The sequence below is a fragment of the Centruroides sculpturatus genome, unplaced genomic scaffold (assembly GCF_000671375.1).
Source record: "Centruroides sculpturatus isolate CEXI.00-Female unplaced genomic scaffold, Cexi_2.0 scaffold1346, whole genome shotgun sequence".
NCBI lineage: Eukaryota > Metazoa > Arthropoda > Arachnida > Scorpiones > Buthidae > Centruroides > Centruroides sculpturatus.
In genome coordinates, this window is record NW_019385468.1 from 100,950 (window position 1) to 123,343 (window position 22,394).

At 27.5% G+C, this 22,394-nt stretch overlaps 1 protein-coding gene across 1 annotated transcript in view; it reads right to left on the reverse strand.

Annotated features, from left to right (window-relative positions):
* Nucleotides 1-22,394, reverse strand: part of LOC111639277 (putative ATP-dependent RNA helicase DHX33) — a 60,741-nt gene that overhangs the window by 18,178 nt on the left and 20,169 nt on the right. The window contains exons 7-15 of the mRNA XM_023385112.1: nt 22,215-22,300; nt 14,286-14,368; nt 14,115-14,212; nt 10,837-10,935; nt 10,601-10,675; nt 5,494-5,584; nt 2,399-2,464; nt 778-866; nt 604-667 (exon numbers count right to left, since the gene is read on the reverse strand). Of these exons, the coding sequence (XP_023240880.1) occupies nt 604-667; nt 778-866; nt 2,399-2,464; nt 5,494-5,584; nt 10,601-10,675; nt 10,837-10,935; nt 14,115-14,212; nt 14,286-14,368; nt 22,215-22,300 (751 nt within the window). The remainder of the gene's footprint in view (nt 1-603; nt 668-777; nt 867-2,398; nt 2,465-5,493; nt 5,585-10,600; nt 10,676-10,836; nt 10,936-14,114; nt 14,213-14,285; nt 14,369-22,214; nt 22,301-22,394) is intronic.

Here is a 22,394-nt window from a genome sequence, read left to right on the forward strand (position 1 = left end):
GGATTTATGCCGATATCTGCTATTAAAGATCTTTTGAAGAAGTGGGAGGATGTCAGAACAACGGTCTTAAAATGGCATCCAAACCAGGTTGAGGTTAATAGGCCTAGAGATCTCTACAATTACAATGCTATTAATTACTTCTGAAAAATCATGAAGAAGACAGAAAAGCAATCGACATTGGACAGATTCTTTAACCCCCACAAACAGAAAAAACATGACTAATAAAAATGCAAGACCGTGTATATATGTATTTTTATTATTACATGTGAATAAATGTAGTAAGAAAGTATATATATTTTTTTTGGGGGGGTCTCCAGAACAAATTAGTCAAATTCCCATAGAAACCTATGGTAAATCGATAATTGGTTAACAAACAAAGTCTTGGAACGAATTATGTTCGTTAACTGATCACCCACTGTATTTTATAATTTCAAACTAAACTTTCTATTAAATGTTAATATTTTCAATAACTTCAGATTTTAAGATTAAATTCCCAAATTTTTCATTCAGATATAAAGTTCAATAAAAAAAAAAATCAAATTAAATCCAAATGAAGTTAGAAATTATTAAAAAAAATAATAATAATCAAGTTATAAAGATTACCTCTCCAGTTGTATCAAGAACAGATTCTACACAAAGCATAGAAACAACTGTTAATATTTCTTCACTGAAAAATAAAATATAGTAGTAAATAAATTAAATAAAAAATAAAAAATTGAATATTACATTATTGAATTTCATTCTTCTTTAAAACAAAATTACTTATTATTTACTTACGTGCATCTGAATAATTGCGATGCTATAAGAATTTTTGAAAACGTTGGCTGAAGTGGAAACAGTACCATTTTTTTACCAATATCTGTTAACTAATAATGCAATTTAATTAAAAAACTAATATTAAAAAAATTTTTTTTAAATATTACAAATTTTTAAACTATAGTAGAAAAATTTAATAATTTATTAAATAAATAAAGTTTAATTTTTAAAAAGATCATCAGAATTTTATATGTAAACAATATATAACATGATTCAGTGGAAACTCAATTATCTGAACTTGATAATGACATTTTAAATTTTGATTATCTAGAAACTCATCAGTGTTTGTGTTTTGGGTACATTAAGTACAGTGTAATTAAACATTCATGGACAATAAATAATGTAATGCAATTATTGTATTTGAAAGTAAATTAATTTACTCAAAATCTAATGTAATGTTATGTATATATGACCTATTATATATAATAATTTCCAATTATGTGGAGAGTTTGGTGTTTATAGATTATACTCTGTGGTATGTACAATGCTACATGTACTAGTTTTATTTCTCAAAAATTATTTTAGATATTCACATTTCTACAACACTGTATCTAGAATTATGTATTTTCTACTGCCCCTCATGAGGAGACAATATAAAGTAATATAACCCAAATTATACTTCTTTTCCATCTCTGTACGTAAACATTATAAATTATAATGTTTATTATAAAAAAGTAATAATATTTAAATAATTGTTGTGTTTTATTGTGCAAAATTCAATAATAAAAATCCTTGACCATCTATTATCTTAATTCTGAAATCTATAAATCTTAACAGATAACTGTCATTAAATTTCTACATGTCTAATAATCAGTTTCCTATTTTTCGATATAATTTTATAGTCAACTCAACAGAATTATTTTTTGAATTCAATCATATTACCCTCATAACAAAGCTATCATTTAATTATTCTCAATTAAATTTTTAAATTTCTTCTTTTCCTAAATCTAAAACAGAGGCTAAAACTAGCTGTTTTTCTTATTATTTGCTCTCTTTATATGTAAGACTAAAAAAAGTAAAGATAGCTTACTTCATAGTGTTTCTTTGTCAAGTTGTCACTGATAAAATTATGAAAAAAATGATATTTTATGAGCAATTATACACTGTGACATTGTCACAATGCCAGGCTATAATTTTCCATCACAATGCTCTCAATTTTAACAGCATCTTGCCCTGTACGTCATACATTTTCTGTTAACAATGCAGTCATGCCTGTCATTGATCTAACACCGTTCAGGAAAAATTTTTGATTTGAAATAATGTGACTTCTGATCCAAACTGGAAGTTTGTGTATAGTTAATTGGGGCTGCCTGTCCCTAAGCTTTCCATATGTGGTCTAGACTTTTGTCTATTTAACTCCATTCTCAAGATTAAGGCAAGACAGACAGGAGCCAATGGGAATTTATATGTCTACAATTTTTGAAAATTGCAGCCCAAAAACATTTATATCAATATGAAAGGAAATGTTAGAAATCAAATTTATTTTAATAAAAGTTTAAAGCAATGCTAATTAAAATATTATTAAATTTAATTAATATTCTACATATAAATAAAAAAATCCATATTACATTTTACAAATTACCTTTGGATTTACTTTATCTTCTATACTTCCCAAAAATTGTAATTGATTTAAGGCATTTAAAACAGACTATATTTTAAAAAATAAATAAATATATAACTTCAAATATTTTTAATTAAAATGTATTAAATATAATTAAATATGTAAATTATTTTTGTTTAATAATATAATTTTACATCAACAATACTTATAAAAATATTGCCAGAAGTTGCATAATAAACAATCAAACTAAATTATCATCTTCAATAATTCTCCAGTTTTTAAAATCTAAATTACAGTTGTCCCTCTATAGTCCGACGTTTTTTAATCCGACATGCTCAGTAGTCCGACGCACCTCCCGTCAAGGTACCCGTCCCCGTTACGTGTCTGCTTGCACAGAAGCATGTCGCGATGTGAATCTCCCCATCCAATTCTTACTCGATGACACACATTTCGTGTGTTTTATGTGAGCAGTTCTGTTCGAACAGTTGGAGTAGAGAATATTGTAAGTTACTGCTAGCAAAACAATGCGAAATATGTAATTATTTTCGGTAATCCGGACACTTTTGGTAATCTGACACACCTTTGGTCCCATACCTGTCGGATTATCAAGGGACAACTGTATTTTATTCTTTAATCATTAGTATATCATTAATAGTACTGTATTGCATTTAAATAATAATAATATTTACATAAAACTATGAATAATTCTATAGAATTTTGTTGAAGAAATATTATAATGATATTAGTTCAACAAGTATTTAAACTGTAATTGTGATATTTAATAAAATATTTTTATACTATAAAAATTCAGAAATTAACTAATTAAAAATATATACTGTAGATTTATAAATATAAGAAGTTGACTATTTTAAGTAGAAAATATTGTCAGCCATTAACATTAACAACTCAATAATTTGAATTACTTTTTATTAATAATTTGGAACTGTATTGATAAAAGATCAGTTTAAAACTAATGCATCATGATACTTGCAATTCAAGCAGTCATGAAAACACTTCAATCAAACTCTTTTCTGAATGAATAAGTGACTTAAAATCTATCATTTAACTACATAAGTTACATTTTATTATAATGTATTGGAATGACAAGGTGATATAAATGTTAATATATTATTCAATTTGTGGGAATTACAAGACTGAACATTATTGTAGACATTTATAAATTATAATTTATTCAAAAATTTATGTAAATTTTTATTAATAATTATTAATAAAAATTTATATAAATTTTTTAATTATTAAAATTAGTAGTTATAACAAGACAGTTTTCTTGCTTATCTTTACAACTAAATTTTCAGAACTTTTATTAGTACTTCTGTATCTTTAAACTTCAGATAAATTTCAAACTACAAAATGGAATATCAAGACAACTGATACAACAGAAACAAAACTATAAACAAATTCAACAACAAGATGGATTTTCTAATATTAAATATTAAAAATAAACTTAAATATATAAATAAACACTAATTTTAAATAAATACTAATCTATATATATATATAAAAATGGACGTGTGTGTCCCTATATTTCACTTTTCCACAAAAACTACACATTGCACGTGAATGGTGTTTGTATGTGGTGGTAGCCCCAAGTCTCCATTCGTGCATAGGGGTGATTGCGTCTCGATAGCTATAAGGGTGCGGGAGATATGGGGCTGAAAGTGGTTGAAAGTGGCTTTCTATTTCGAATGTTTTGTTTGAATTTGTTCGAATTAAATTCAAACATAAAATTCGAATATTGGTTCGATTATAGAACGATTGTAAACGTTCCAGAAACGTTGAAAATTGTTCGTTTGACTAAACGTAAAAATTCTCTAATTAGTCTGGAAACAGGGGACCTAATTCTTGCATTCTGTGAAAACGGGTAAGATTGGCTATAATGTAATTATCTTAATCTTCACTATCGTTACTTTTTGCCCAGCAAAGCGGGTCCTTGCAGCTAGATTCTAGATTACTTAGAAAAACAGTCTTTTATATATATATAAAAAAAAACTATATTACATACAAATAAAAACCCAGCGAAGCGGGTCCTTGCAGCTAGTATAATAATAAAATAATAAACAATAATTTAAACAAATAATATCAAGATAATGCAGAATGCTACCAATACTACAGAAAAATTCCAAGTGAATTCACTAAGTAGCTTTAAAGATTTAGCTGTTATAATAATCATTTTTTTCATAAACCATTGGAAATAATAACAGAAAAATTCTTCAAAATATATTTTGTAAACACAGCTCTCCCTTAATAGTCTGACAGGTATGGGACCAAAGGGGTGTTGGATTACCAAAAGTGTCCAGATTACCGAAAATAATTACATATTTTGCATTTTTTGCTAGCAGTAGCTTACAATATTCCCTACTCCAACTGTTCGAACAGAACTGCTCACAGAAAACACACAAAATGTGTGTCATTGTGTAAGAATTGGATAAAGAGATTCACGTCGCGACATGCTTCTGTGCAAGCAGACACGTAACAGGGATGGGTACCTTGACGGGAGGTGCGTCAGACTACTGAGCATGTCGGATTAAAAATTGTTGGACTATCAAGGGAGAGCTGTATAGATCAATGAAAGTTCCATTAGTTAATTAGTGTAAGAAGCAAGTACTCTTATCAAGTTATTTATATGGAACTGATGCAAGAAGCTACTTATTTCCAGATGTTAAAAGCAATACTTTGAACTCAGAGTCAATAAATTATAATTTATTTGCATCATGTTTTCTTCTATTAAATTATAAACTTTAAAATCATTCTAGAAAAATAATTTTATACTTTGTTAATACTTTTGAAATGAAACCTTTTTCATAAAAATTTTTCTTTTCCTTGAAATCTAAATCTTAAAATGTCATTTTGTGCTTTAGAAAAATTCAAATTTCTAACCAAATCACTTTAATTTCTAATCTAAATAATTTCATATAAAAATGTAACTACATTACTAATATTTATTTAAATATTTTATTTTTAAATTTAATATTAAATTTAAATAATTTACAAATTAATATTAATTGAATAATTAATTAAGAAATCATTCCACTTTTGAAGAAAATATTAATAAGATCATAAATTAACTGCCAAAATTTATAAAATGAATAATTTACCTCTTCAGAAGGATTATTTAAAAAATCAAATTTTAATATATCACGAATTCCAATTGCTAGTAGCTGGAGTACCACATTTGCAAGATTACATCTATAAAATAAAATATATATTAGTTTATATGCATATAAATACAATAAATTATACAGTTAAATAACAAACTAAGTAACAACACCAGCAAAATTATCAGGCTAAATTTAATCCAAACAGAAACTACTGAGTAGAAGAAATTTTTCTTTATATCAAAGCATTAATTAACAAATAAATACTTCAGAAACATCTAGATAATAATTTATTTAAAGTGAAATTCAAATTCACAATTTCTACAAGTTACATCAATACATTTGATTTGTAAACAATAATTTAAATACTAGATATTTTGTCGGAAAATGAAGCTGGGCTCCACAGTATATAAAAAACCAAAAATGTGCAAAGAAAAGTATTTAAAGCCGATTTAAATAATGTAAAATAAAAAATTGTAGAGATCAATAGAAATTGACAGCAATTGTAAACTCAACTGAGATGTCGTACACAACCAGCTTACAACTGACAATCAGCCAATAGACTTTATATGACACTACATTTTGACTTGAAATATCTCAGCCCATAAATCAGTTTTCAAAATTCCAGCTTTGTCACAACATAAGCCTTGAGAATTGTATATATTTGCAAAAAAATCATGTTTAGTGGTTATGCGGTTTCTTCAAACTTCAATCACAGACAAAACATTTTCTGACTTACGAAGAGCTATACTCAATAATTCAGTCAAAAATCTGAAGCTTTAATATATAAATTACTTAAAGAACCAGTAAATACAGTATATTAGAAATAAAACTCAAATAATTAATTTAAATGAATTTTGTATTATGTTAAATATTAAATTATAACTTGGCATTTTAGTGTTCTTTGAAAGTCAGTAAAGATAAACAAATTTCATTAAGATAATACTTACTTCATTTAAAATTTAAGACAATACTTACTTGTTTTATTGAAGGCTTTAACAGATGTAAGCAGTTTAAACAGAAATAGAATCTATATAAATAAAAATGTAAATGTGCGTTTGTTCAAAATTTTAAATCTTTGAAAGTTCTTAACCGACTGCTTTGAAATTTTGACACAACATTGCATTCGACTAAATGCATTTTTATATTATATGGATGTTGAATTCCCCCCCCCCGCAGGGAGAGGGACAAAATTAAAACCGACCATGAAAAACTTGGCTTCTATTATTCTATTTTAGATGCAGTTTTTTGTGTTTTTGATTGTGTTTTAATAGGGTATGTCAAAAGAATGTACACTAAGAACGGATTTTTGAAATTCCCCTATGGAGAGTGTTATACATTTGTAATAGATACATTTTGAGCCACAGCAATGCATGGCCAGGTACAGCTAGTTAACTTAATAAAATGAAAGAGTTTTTTTAATTTAAAAAATTATTTTAAATGTTTACATTAAAAAATAAAATCTTTGAAAAATACAAAAATAAATCTACATTCAATTAATCATATATGCACATTAAAAAAATCTAGCAACGAGTAACATAACTTTCCTGACCATTAGGAGATTTTATTTACAAAACAAGTAAAACGGCAAAACCGTATTTGGGACAAGACTATGTCTCCGAGACGGAATCACTTTGATGCTCAAGACAGGTCTCGTTCTCATTCTCCTATCTTCTTTGATATTGTTGCTTTTGGGCGCGATCATTCAAACTTCGCCAGCCACAACCATGAGATTGTCCATGATGCATCTTCGATGAAATTAACCTATCTAATTTCAAAATTTCTCTCCGTTGCATGTTGGCCCAGGTTGAATTTTTGTCGATGCATAACAAATAGTTCCCACTTTTGAAAAAAATAATTGTGGCTATTGTATCATCCAAAATTATTTTTTTATTTTGCACAAACAATATACAGTTTAACCTGATTATAATGTCATTGAATGTAACAACAATCCTAATATAACATCAAATTTTTATCGGTCCTATAATTTTACTATACTAGATAATGTTAAAAAAACCCACTTGTAACAACATAAAACCATTTTAACGTCATATTTGAAGCACTCCTAAATTTACAAAATTAGATTACAAATTTTATTTAACATAGAACAAACTACGTGTTCAGTCCTAAAGTCAGAGTTCACTTCTTAGAATGACTGTGGGTGGTACTCTCCCCTACCTGACTTCAGTGGGGTGAAGTGACTGTTTTGTCTGTTTGTAGAAGAGGGTCATCATTTTGTATTTTATTTTGACCCGATTCTCGGTCCCCCGACTACCTACGAGTCTGGCTATTTTTATGCGCAAATGATTTGGGCATCTAATACTCTGTGCCAAATATCAACTCTCGACATGTACTCCTTCATACCTCTATGCTGGTAAGAAAATCAGGCAATACGATTTTATAAACAAGACATAGTCTTGTCAACAACTTACGTTATTAATCATCTATATATATAAAAATGAATGTATGAAACAGTCACTTCACCCAAGTGACTGTTTTGTCTGTTTGTAGAAGAGGGTCATCATTTTGTATTTTATTTTGACCCGATTCTCGGTCCCCCGACTACCTACGAGTCTGGCTATTTTTATGCGCAAATGATTTGGGCATCTAATACTCTGTGCCAAATATCAACTCTCGACATGTACTCCTTCATACCTCTATGCTGGTAAGAAAATCAGGCAATACGATTTTATAAACAAGACATAGTCTTGTCAACAACTTACGTTATTAATCATCTATATATATAAAAATGAATGTATGAAACAGTCACTTCACCCAAGTGACTGTTTTGTCTGTTTGTAGAAGAGGGTCATCATTTTGTATTTTATTTTGACCCGATTCTCGGTCCCCCGACTACCTACGAGTCTGGCTATTTTTATGCGCAAATGATTTGGGCATCTAATACTCTGTGCCAAATATCAACTCTCGACATGTACTCCTTCATACCTCTATGCTGGTAAGAAAATCAGGCAATACGATTTTATAAACAAGACATAGTCTTGTCAACAACTTATGTTATTAATCATCTATATATATAAAAATGAATGTATGTGTGTGTGTGTGTGTGTCTGTCTGTCTGTCCTTCATGCATTACCACACCGTTTATCCGATTGCCGTGAAACTTTGGGAAGTTGTTTAATATACTCCGGTGAAGGTTTGTGGCATAGTACGATTGCCATAAAACTTCGGAAAGTTTTTTAATACACTCCCGCGAAGGTTTTTGGCATAGTACATTTATCCTACGATAGATGGTGCACGTTTACACGAGCATTCAAGCACAGTGTGTTCGATCAATTTCAAATTGTGAAGACCATTTCCCCCTTCAAAAAATATTTCTATATATGCATTTGTAAACTGTTATTTATGATATTCGTAATAATGTTTGTTTAATCACTTTATTTCAACTTTTTTTTGCTAATTACGTATTCGCTCGAACTTTGTTAAAACTTTAACTGTATACCGAACAACAACCGAAGTTGTAGAAGGAAATTCGCCTATTTTACCGATCTAGGGATCCCCTTTTCCAAATTTTAATATCATCTAATAATTTAAAAAGACAAATTACAATAAAACGGTTTATTATCCAACTATCAGAAATTTCACAACATGCCAAGGAAGAGAGGAAGGAGCAATTAAATAATTAAAATTATAAAGGATTTAAAAATATATATAAAAATGGGGAATATCGCACTTCTGACAATCGCAGCGAGTGTGTGGGCTAAATTTGGAGAATCCGTGCTTCTCGCATGGACAACTGTATGTGGCCGGCTCACGCGTCGAAAAACCTTCCGATTTATTCGTGTACGCACCAGACGGAAAAACAAAAAATATCGTGTATCCACAAACACTCCAATAAATAAATAGAATTGAAACGACACTTTGAAATGTTTTCCCGATGAAAATGAATAATAATAATAAGTTTCAATAAAAATAATAAAATGTAAATTGAATTTTATCATAACGAGTTTGCTTGAATTTCCTTTCTTCTGAGATCGCAGCAATGCGCGACGAGTAAGCTAGTAATAAATAAATAAAATTGTGTACGACACTATCCGTTATGAAATTTTGTTATAAAAACCTTCTATATTATTAATTGATATGAAATGGCAAAAAGATTATTTTTGAGGATAGAGATGAGTTTCATAAAAAAACTGTAAATACTAACAAGTAAAAATATCCATTAAGTCCTTTCCCACTCGAGATATGGCACACGACTACCCTCTATCTCTCCATCCGCTCAACCTTTTACAATCAAAATTTAATAGCATCAATGTCCCTTATACACAAGCTATTCTGCCAAATTTTGTGTTTTAATCTTTATCCCATACAAAGATTTATCTCATTTATCGCAACCTTTATCCCATTAAAATTAAACAAAACACAAACAGAAATTTTTTGCCCCTTTTTTTTTTACTGTTTTGGGTTCAGGAGTTATCAAAACATGAAAATTTGCAAAACACCCAGAGGGTTAGATCTGACACAATTCCAATACTTTCCCTTGTTATGTATACATAATAGCAGGGAAAGTGAAATCCATGGAGAGTTATCTTATTTTAATTAATAAGCTTTTGGTGAATTAACTTATAAGATATTATTGTTAATATATTTTACACTCATTAGCAGTCATCACATAGACAATTTTTTGAATTTTATAATAAATACATCTGAAAAACTTTTTAATTTAAAAACTATTCCATTCTATTCCTATTAATACTACTTATATATGAAATAGCCTTCAATAAAACAAGCAAAATAGTTGTTTTTGCTCCATTGCAGCATTTCCTGCTAGACTTTTGATTCTTAATACAAAGTTTTATGCATGTTTTTGTTCTTTCACAACTTACATTGAGTATGCAAAGACAAAGTGAGCCACCTTTGACATTTTGCTACTCAATTGTTGATTTGTACAAGATTAAACCAATTCTGGCTAAATATGCACTTATTCTTCACTACCAACAATCAAGCTTTTTGCTTAAATTGATTCTGTCATATGAATGAGATTCCTGATAATTTTCAATTGGACTTTGTAGATCTTGATTATTAAGAAAATAGTAGGTTCAACTAGCAGATTTTACAAATTTATCATAAATAAAATTTAAATAAATACCTTTGTATTTCTGGAATAGGATGGTCATTCATTGCATTATATTCATCTTTAGTGTACAGTCGATAACAGACACCTCTAAATTATTTAAAAGAAAATAAAATAAAGTTACTAATTATTATAAATTGTTACTTATATTATATGAGCCTGTTATATTGAGGAATTAATAATAATATAATCTAATTTAAAACAATAAAAATATTAAATTGACTAAGTATTAAGAACAATGATTCATTTACTTTGATTGACGTCCTGCTCTGCCAGTTCGCTGCCATGCTTGAGCTTTTGAGATTCTTTGAACTTTTAATAATTCTATATTGTATAAAGGATTAAATGTTCTGTAAGAAATATCACAAAAACATTCATTTAAAAGTAATTCTAGTGAATTAATAATTGATAATTATAAATATTCAAAATTAAAAGCATCAATATAAATTAATTTTTCTATTTTTAGTTAATTTTCTTCTTAAAAAAATTTATTCATAAGCAGAATAAATTTACTTGAACATTATTATTAGTATCAATTTTATCCACTGTGAAAAGTTTTATTAATATTAGAATTAACTAACATGAGTAAAAAAAGTCTCAGCTTAATTATTTATAAAATAAAAAATTACAATAATTTGAATTAAATACAAATTCCTATATTTGAAAATAAGATTGAGAGTATCCAATAAAATTAATTATTCAGAAAATAATGCAAAATTAATATACAATATTGTAAATTCAACATTTATGACATCAAAAACAAACTTTGTAATACTATATAACAGTGCTTTTGGAGTAATATTTTGCAATATTATCTTAATTTAACTTTTTCCATCAATTTTTATGGGAAAAATTCTAACTGGTTCCCGATTCATCCAAAAACCCTCCAAATAAACCAATTACCCCTGGCTGCTTACAGTCCACATAACATTAAAAACACTGAAAAACTTATTTATCTAATGATCAATTATTTTAGTATGATATTAAGCATTAAAACTCCAATTACCTTACTAACAAAACATTTAATAAAATCATTAAAGACTGTGTTTATAAGCAATAATACAATCACTAAATTTGTATGGTATTCCTAATAGGAATTACAGTAAGACCCAGCTTAACACAGGGGATGCATTCCAGATGACAAAGCGCTAAACGAGATAATTTTTAACAGAGTAAATAGGGATAGGGGAACACACGACCAAAAATAAACAAAGTTTACTTTAAGTTATTTTTATATTAATTTGTATAATAATATATGTTAAACAAGTAAAACGGCAAAACCGTATTTGGGACAAGACTATGTCTCCAAGACAGAATCACTTTGATGCTCAAGGCAGGTCTTGTTCTCATTCTCCTATCTTCTTTGATATCGTTGCTTTTGGGTGTGATCGTTCAAACTTCGCCAGCCACGACGATGAGATTGTCCACAATGCATCTTTGATGAAATTAACCTATCTAATTTCAAAATTTCTCTCTGTTGCATGTCGGCCCAGGTTGAACTTTTGTTGATGCGTAACAAAAAGTTCCTGTTTTTGAAAAAATAATCATGTTTATTGTATTGTCCAAAATTATTTTTTTATTTCTACATGAATTACTTGTTCTGCCAGTTCTTGAAGGTCGTCATTGGTAAGACTCTCATCAGAAACCTGTGGTAACTCCTCAATATCCTGCTCGTCTACATCTCCTAGTCCTGCTGTATCAATTAAGTTGACCAAAGTCAACCTAACGATACAGCAATAGGCTCTTCTTGTTAAGAATTCTTGGATACCTTCAGCCATAACTTCTTCCACACTTCATTCGTGCATTTATCAGTTAATTCTTGCCAAGTGAAGCCAATATTGCCCATGGCATCCATGATGTTAAATTTTTCCAAAATTTGCATCAACCAAACATAGAATTAAAGAAAGTACACCTTTTTGCCACCTTTTTCTGATTGGTTCATGTTTGTAAATAATTGTATTATATACGAATCAATAAAATGCCGCGATAATTTGAATCAGCATAAATTTTGAGCTTTTTTTTAAGGCTTCAGGCAGACCGTGTTATATCGAATCAGCATTAAGTGGAGTCTTACTGTATATAGCAACTGCATTTTTGTTGAATATGCAGTAGATGACAATGGAAATGTTGTAACAATACATTTTATATTAAAATTACTACTGTATAAAAATATAATAATAAAAATAAAACAAAGTATTGAACATACCGTAATGAACTGTTAAGAATAAGATTGTAAAAATATTTTAAAATTTTGTGATAAGGATCACTATAACTGCATAACTGCAGTAAAAAGTAAATTTTGGTTTTTTTTGTAAAAAAAAAAGATTAATAAAAGTAATGAAATAATTGATAAAAAACAATTAAATGACTTTTAACATTTTAATCTTACACTTATTCTACAGCAATTTATGTTGTCAACTGTTAGACAACACTAGGGAAGGAAAGACATATCATAGTTTCTTACATTATTTTAACACATACATTTAAGTAGATAGTAAACATTGTTTTATATGTATTAGTTTACACTGTGAATGTTAGCATTATATTTTATAAAAACATATTGGTTAATTCTTAAAAATCAACAATGTCACCTAAACAAAAAGATTCTAATGACAAAGTATCAAAATGCCAGAAAGTGACATTCCTCAAAGATTAAAGTGGTAGCTCATTTTCAGAGAAGAGAATTAGAAGCTACATTGCTTGTGCTTTGCATGTCTACCATAAAATACATTAAGTAAATAAAATAAAAAAAACAGAGGTTAGAAATGTAATAGCAAAATTATGTATGAAAATGTGCTTTTACTTTTTCATATTCATAGTATTTTTTCAATTCTCTAACCTTATTTTTTCAAAGCATTTTTCCTTTTCATATTCATGATTTCCAAATTTATGACAGTTTTACAGAACTTAATCTCTCATGAATATGAGATTTATACTGTACTTGAAATTATTTGATTCAACATTGCACTGGGTATTAACCTATTCTGATATTCCTGAGATATCTTGGGTCAAAACATGATGACCTTGATCTGTGAACCTGAGATATCTTGTTTCTGCATTGGGATGTTTTTGACACTAGATGTCATTAGTTAGTTTACATTAAAACTAACTTCCGAAATATAATTTTTTTTGTTTTTACATTTATTAATATGTCTATTTTGTTTATGCAAAATAAAAAAATAATTTTGGACAATACAATAGTCATGACTATTTTTTTTTCTAAAACGTGGAATTCTCATTATACTTAACATCAACAAAAATTCAACCTGGAGTGACACACAACGGAAAAAAATTTAGAGTTAAAGAATAACATTTGTTGTTTTGGGAATTTGGATATAAAAAGTTCAGATACTAGAGTATAGCTACATTACATATCTTAATACACATCTTAAGTAAAAATAAAGTAAAACAAAATAAAAGTCTTAAACTATACACAACTATCTAAAATACAGTTTGATTAACATCAAAGTGTAATTAATTTAAATTGATCCAAATATTAATTTCTAAAGTAAAAACAAAACATTCTTACTTGGCTTTTACCATTCCAGTATCGACAACATATTTTATTCCTGGAATTGTTATAGAAGTTTCAGCAATATTTGTAGAAAATATTACTTTTCGACAACTCTGCATAAAAAATGTCATTAAAAAACTGAAATCTTTTATAAGCAACAAAGTATTTCTCAGTGAACTTTCTAACCTTTGGAGGAGGTTTCAAAACTTCAACTTGTTTTGTTGAAGAAAGTGCTGCATAAAGAGGATATGGACAAATTTGTAAACAATCTGTAACAATAAAACTTATGTTTAATAAATATTAAAATTTTAAATTATATTTTATAAAATAAATGTAAAATTTTATTGCACTTCGTTTAAGGAATAGATGTTATTAAATTAAAAACTTGTTAAAAAGTTAGTATAAAATGTTGTGAAATAAAATAATTAAAATAGGTTTGAAAGTGATATAATAATATCACAGATAAATACAGTGTGACCAAAATAGTTGCTTGCCAAATGTGGATGATATGATCATTGTTCTTACAGTTTAGGGCACAATAACAACAGAAGTAATTGTGATGACCCTTGAACAATGTGTGCAGCTTGTTTTATTGTATTGAGACAATCAAGAAACAACAATATGGAAGGTCTGGGTGGTGACAATTCCATTGTCACTACCCAGACCTTCCAAAGCCTTCACATCAAGCTGTTGGCAATATCATAGAAAAATTTAAGGAAACATTCAAGGTCCTAGATGAAAACAAGCTCCACTCATTGTTTGGGAGTTGGCATCATTACTTCTAGTTGTTATTTCACTTAAAACAATAAAAACAATAATTATACCCATTTGGCAAGTGACCACATAATAAGGCATTTGGCTGCACTATATAATAATTTATACAAATATAACAAGATCAGGAAGTTTTAAAATAATCAAAACTATATATATTTATTTTTTAATGTAAATACTTCTTTTTAAATATAAAATAAACATATATTGTCTATTCTTTACATGTAAAAATATAATGAATTTATTTATTAAATTTAATTTAGTGATTAAATAATTTCTTATCTTTAGAATAACAACAGTTTCACTTTTAGCTGAATAAAAAAAGCAAACCTTTTACAGAATAAAAAATTGATTAATTTAATTATTTAAATCAATTTTAAATTGTTGTCTTTCTAAACATGAAGAATATTTTCTGAACAATATTTAATATTGTACTATTAAACTTTTTACTTCTAAAAATATGAAATATTTGTATATGACCAATTAAATACAAATAAAAACATTATATACTAGATATTGATAAAGCTATAATTAATAAAGAACAGCAGCTGAAAACTGAAAAGTGTTTTAAATTTTCTTGTTTAAACTTAGATATAGCTTTAAAATTGAGAAATTTTGTATTTACTAGGCTGGATTTAATTAATACCTTGCCACTTAATTCTTTAAGTTATTTGTAGATAATTCAAAGAATCTAATAATCAATGCATGTCTTTAATTTATTTATTTTAAAAACTGTTGTAAATGCATTTCAGGCTTTTTTTTTTATCCACTCGTTAGTATGGCTGCTAATTCTGCATAAAAAATGCCATAAATTTATACACAAATACAATATAAACTTAAACTTACAATCAATAATTATAAAATTTTATATTGCAGTCAAATATTTAAAATAATACAGATGTATGAAGTAAATTCAATGTAATATATAGTATTCCTTATGCAAGTCTATACTGGAGAATTATATAGAAAACCAGGTGCAAATTATAGAAATAATCAAATAATAGAGCCAGATTAAGCCAGATAAGACTATTGATTACAAATTACATAACATCTTTATAATTAATTAGCCATATTCTAGTCAGATAGGTAATCTAGTCCTATTATTTGACTATATTGGAGAAACTAAAAAATAGTTAATTACTAGAGAACATATTGCTACTTTGGAAGAAAACCGGCACAACTCAAAATGACTAGTTTTGAGAAAATCCCATGCAAAGATTTAACCAAAGTTTAACTGAATATCACTTATCTCCCACATAACTGCTCCCTAGTGGCTGAATATGCAAGTTACTTTTGTGACACTCTTCCACATAAAAATTTACTACATTTTCATTTTGATTATGACATAATTGAAAAATTGCACTTTTTTGAGTTATGCTGGTTTTCTTCCAAAGTAGCAATATATATATTTCTGATGTAAACATAATAGAATAAACTCTGTATTATATGAGGACTGCACAACATATAATTATAATATTAATGATAATAACATAAAGATCTTAGAGTATGAATATGATATGTATAAGAAATTTAGAGAAAGAATACACAGGACCAGATTTGCACATAAGCTAAACAAGCTGCAGCTTAGGGCTTTATGTTATGAATCTATAGTTTAGAGCGTCATATTTTTACATTTATCATCTAGGCCAGGGGTGGTGAGCCTATGGCACGCATCAGAGAAATCATCTGGCATGTAGCATATCTTACGACTTCAATTTATCATCTGTCTTTTTTTATCATCCTATCGGGTTATCATCCAATCATCCTTTTTTTCAATCAGCTTCTTGAAATTTATTCTAATTACAGCATATTAATTTATTTATTTAAACATAGTTATTCGAAGTCTATAATTTCTGCATGCATAAACATTTTTAAAGATAAGTACGCTTACTATATGGCACACGGACTCATAAAGGTTTGCCATCCTTGATCTAGGCTATCATATTTTTACATGTATCATGAATAACATATAATAGGAAGGGGCTATTATATTTTATAGCTTAGGGCCAAAACAAGTCTAAATCTAGTCCTGAGTATATACATATAAAAAAATTAATGCTTTTTTTATATAGCATTTAGATATGATAGTCATACACATAAGATGGTTTACAAGTTTATAGTGGTTAATGAATGTTTTAATGTGAAGAGGTCTTACTAAAAAAAAAAAGTAAAGCTACAATGAATTTTGTAAATAGAAATGTGTAAGTTTCTTATATTTATGTATAACTTTATGAAATCTTTATTCAGAATTAGCAGTCATACTGATGAGAAAATAAAAAACTCAAAACATATTTATGACCAATGTATAACAGTTTGTGAAATAAATAACTATATAGCAAAACACCTTTTTAATTAGAAATTTGTTCTAAAAAGAGAATTCAAACTTTTACAATTCCTAAAGACTTTATTAAAAATATGTTTAATTAATTAATAAACTCAGTACTTAATATCATGTTTTCTACAAATATAAACATCTCTAAGTCTGATAGTTATAATAAAGCCAAATGAATGCCAGATTAAATCAAATTATATTACTGCTACTATTAATAGTTAAATGCTAAATGATTTGGCCTAGAGGTAGGCATTAAACACCATCTCTTATTAAATTTAATAATTATAATTAAATTAATATTTTATTAATTAATTTATAAGGTTCTGGAAGAAAAGGATCAGCNGTTCCTTTTTCCAATATGAAGATTACAATAATTTAGTCAATCATGAATGGAGCTGGTTTCATGTGGATACTCTGTAATTTCATACACATAAATGTTGTATACTCACTTCAACAGGATATTGCCTTCCTTCTATATAATATACAGGAGAATTATTAAAATACTGTGAGAAGTGGTCTACATCCATTGTAGCAGACATAATAATTACCTGTAATAGCAAAATTTAATGTTAAACTATCAAAATTTTACAATAATTTGACAATGCTTTAACACAAGACATAAAAAAAACACAAGAATAATTTAATCAATACAATTTGAATTTGGATCTTAAGACATTATTTTTATTATTCTTAAAATAATCATTAAAATTATGTTAGATGTTTTATACTAGTGATGGGACAATACCAAAGTTTCTCCCGATTCCAATTCTTTTGAATATGTATAGCACAAATGGTGGAATATCAACACCGTAGTAATGTAACACCAACTCATATCTCTAAGCCTGTAACGGTTCGAAAACATTTGTAACTGGTAGAGAGTAAGATAATACACGCACCACTAAAAGGCTTAGAGATACGAGTTGGTGTTATGTATAGCACTTTCTAAAGTTTATTTTAGTTTAGATAAATTAACGATTTACATTAAAAGCACAGTACATTCATTAATTAATAAACATCAAACTGAAGAATGGAAAATGATTGGGAAATCAAGAATCAATCTTTCAAAAGATTGATTCTGGATTTCCCAATCATTGTGAAAATTCTCCATTTATAAGAGGATGTGCATGCTTTCATTGTGTACTACAAATCACATACACTGAACCAATTTACGGTGTGGTACGATCAACAACGAAAAAAACAAATGTTTTCAAACCCCTTCTGGGCTCTTCATCAGGTTCCTATAGTTTTAGCTCGTAAATTCGATTAACGAATGCCGTTAAAATAACTTTGTTCATGTACTACAAAATAAATTTGTAATCTTATTTTGGATAAAGTTAATATTGCAAAGAAATTACAACTAATTAATTCACTTTCACTCAAAGAACTATCTCAGCATGTCATGTTGGATCTCCATCTTTGGAAACTGTTTCATTGGCCAATGCAATGACTGTGAAAAAGGGAAGATAAATGGAAAGATATGTTTTTTCCATGCTTCTCGTAATGGGCATGTCTTGCAAATGATTTAACTCCATCATATTTAATACTAAATGAGGTTTGGCAAATGAGCCAAACAAATATCATTGACACAAGTTAACTGATTTTTGAATTCATTCACTCAAGCCACAAATATCTAGACCAACCCAAGTTGAAAAATCAATTTTTAAAACTCAAAACAGCATTAGATAGTGTAAACAAGTATTTTTACTCAGAATTGCACAAATCTCATTTGAAAGTTTAACATATTACAGCACATCAGTGAATCATAATAAAAACTTTCATAATTATAATGAAAAAGTTGTTTTATCATTAAGTAAACATGGTAGATATTAAAAACAATTTTACATAATATTGTTTCAATTAAAATATAATTTTGTTTACATTTTAAATTGTTTTGCCAACACTTAATTATTTGTTTCACTTGAAAATGAAACATTTTTTAAATTATGATATTGACAATTAAATATTAGTTTATTGGAAACTTTCATTTCAACAAAGTAGAAAGTACAAGACCCCCCCCATACATGAGGTGATAATCTAGTAACCATGGTTAGAGTTTGCTGTGACCATGCTCAAATTGTCCCTTTTTTAGGGGAGATATGGTGACTTCAGGTTGCCATCCGGCTGTCTTGACCAGCAATCTGTATTCTGTATCTGTAACAGAAGTGTACAGAATGTAACAGAAAGGTGTGTAAAAAATTTGAGAGGTTGTAGTGGGGTTAATTTTCTTATAAAATGTGGAAGAATTGTTTTTAAGAATCAGAAATTATGATGACATTTTCTCAATTCTGATACCCAAAAACTGTCTGATTTTTCTGATTCTCAATTCCAATTAATCGTTCCATCACTAGTTTATACCATTAAATATCCATCTAAAGAAATATAAAAACTCCTCATATTTTTCTTCTCAACAATGCAAATTCAGAACTACTTCTAAAAATTCAATACTTTATTCTTAGTTTTCAAACTAAACTTCAAACTCAGACTTTGTAAATCAAAAATTGATTTTTTTTGATAATTCTTAAAAAATAAACAAACTAGAATTCTTATGACAAAAAAAGCATTTGCATATTTCTAACACAGATAGTGCAATGAATCAAAAGCTCTATTTTCCGATGATGTACCCATTTATTATATGTTTATCTTCATATATTATATATGAGAATGAATAATATATTCTTAATTATATTTGTTCATTAGAATAAATAATAATATATATTTATGGCCCACATATGGCAGTTTATGAAATAGACAAATTACAAGACAAGTGCTGCTTATAAGATATTTGTTCTAGAAGAAAATTCCAACCAAGTAAATGACAGAATAAATAAAGTTTACTTAATCAAGTACTTTTATTTATTTTTGTAAACAAATATTAAATAAAAATAGTAACTTCAAAACTAAAGTTTTACTTTATTATGTATTTACTCTCGTTGAGAAGAATAAAAACTTAATGGAAATCAAATAAAAGTTTTGGTATATGAAAATATTTAAATAGATTTCTTAAACATTCAGTTCAAAATCTCATAATTTAAATTCTCATTCAGCATTTTAAATTAATTTATTAAAATGAAAAATTTTTTACCTTCAAAATTGGCATAGCTTTTTTCTCTCTAATTCTTTGGGCTGATTTTACTACTCCAAATAAAACATCAGTGTGTATGGTTCTTTCATGAGCCTCATCTAGAATTATTATACTATATCTGTGAGATAAACATAATTTTATATTTTCAATCCTACTCCTTTATACTTTCAATATTATCAACAATATATATATATATTGATTATGGATTGAGATTTTACTATATATATAGTAAAATCTCAATCCATAATCCTAATTACAAAAATTCTTTATTTAAAGTCAACATTTTCAGTATTAAAATTCAACATCTGATATCTAAGTGTTTTTACATTTAATCTATATAATTAAATGCGTTTTAAATTAATAGCCCATCTGCTTCATAAAAGGTATCATAATGTTCATAATTATTACATAACATAAATATCTTAGCATAATAAAAATGAATAACATACAAAGAATCAGAGGTGCAGAATATGTCCAATTGCACAAATAAGGTTCATGGGAAATTGGTGGTATAGAAGATACTATTACGTTAATAGCCTCAAAAAATGGAATACAGATGCTCCCCTACCTGTTTGTAAAACAGGTTAGGTTTCTGAGGTTTTGTCAAAACCCAAAATGTCTGTAAGTCAAAAACTAACCTAGAAAGTACAGTATATTTGTATAGAGAATAAACATGTATAATTAGTCTTTGATCATTCAATGTACTTAATAGAACACATTACACTCATTTACCTGTTACCACTACTTAGAACAAGTGTTTCAAATGTAATTTTTTTTCATCTAAAGCATTTAGTTTTAGATGAAAACTAAATGCTTTAGATGAAATTTAGTTTCCATTGTAATAGAGTGATATTTATTGCATTTAGTTCCACTGTTAGATCTACTATTATGTTTTAGTCACATTTTTGTAACACTAAACTTAAAAGTTTATAAAAATTGCAAACAATAGCAAAAAATGCCATTACTCCAACATTACTAACTTCAATGCCACCTCACAAGCAGCTATAGAATATCAGAATTCATGCAAAAACGAAAAATGACATTATGCAACATAAATAAATTTACATTAATCATTTATTAAAAATTTATTATTTATTACTGATTAAAGACTAAATATGACACCATCCCATGACTGGCAAGAGAACTTCAGAATCTGCACAAAATTTAAAATTTAGATATACAGTTAAATTGTTCATAAATCTGAAAGTTTATAAGTAGGGAACCTCCTGTAGTATCTTGATTATCCTTACTCTACTGTATAGACATTAATTGAGGAAATTAGCCAAAATGCAGGAAGCTTGTGTCCTAAAAGTAAAATTTAAACATTGTTTAATTTGTTTCTAATCAGTTCAGTCAGATATTACATTACTATCTATTTACATTGTTATGTGCTTGCTATAAGAACGAGTCTGTCTCTCTTATCAAACCACAGTTTAAATTTTTAGGTAAACCAAAACCAAAACAGAGCTTTGAAAGAACCAAAAAGAAAATCCATTTTTATTTCAAAACTCTTTTTGACACTACTTAATGAGCACAATTTCATGTACAGTTGAATCAAAACAAAATATTCATTCATTCCCCACAAGATAAATTTGAAAATTAATATACTATGTTCAAAAAACATTTTCTGAATTGTCTTGATTAAATTAATAGAAGCTTTATCACCATTTAATAAGCATTATTTCTCTTTTTAATATTTATCTTGTGTACTAGTACTTTATCAATTAACAGGACTTATTATACTGGATTTATGAATGCAGAAATTTAGTCTTACAGATCAGAAATAATATTTTTTATTTAGTTCACAGGTGAACTAAAAAAAAACAATATTATTAAGACTAAATTTCTGCATCCATAAATCCAGTATAATAAGTCCTGTTAATNCTTGTATTATTAAAAGTTAGATTTTATTACGACTACAAGATATTACCTGATGGTAACTGTAATGACGTCTCTCTAACTGCTCTAACCATAGATTCAATTTCTTCTTGGCCAGTGCAAAATACTAATATATCCCTAGTAATAACACAATAGTCAATAAATTAATTATACAACTGGAAATAAAATAATATGAAATAAGAAATTCCATGTTTTTTAATATAATATTTAA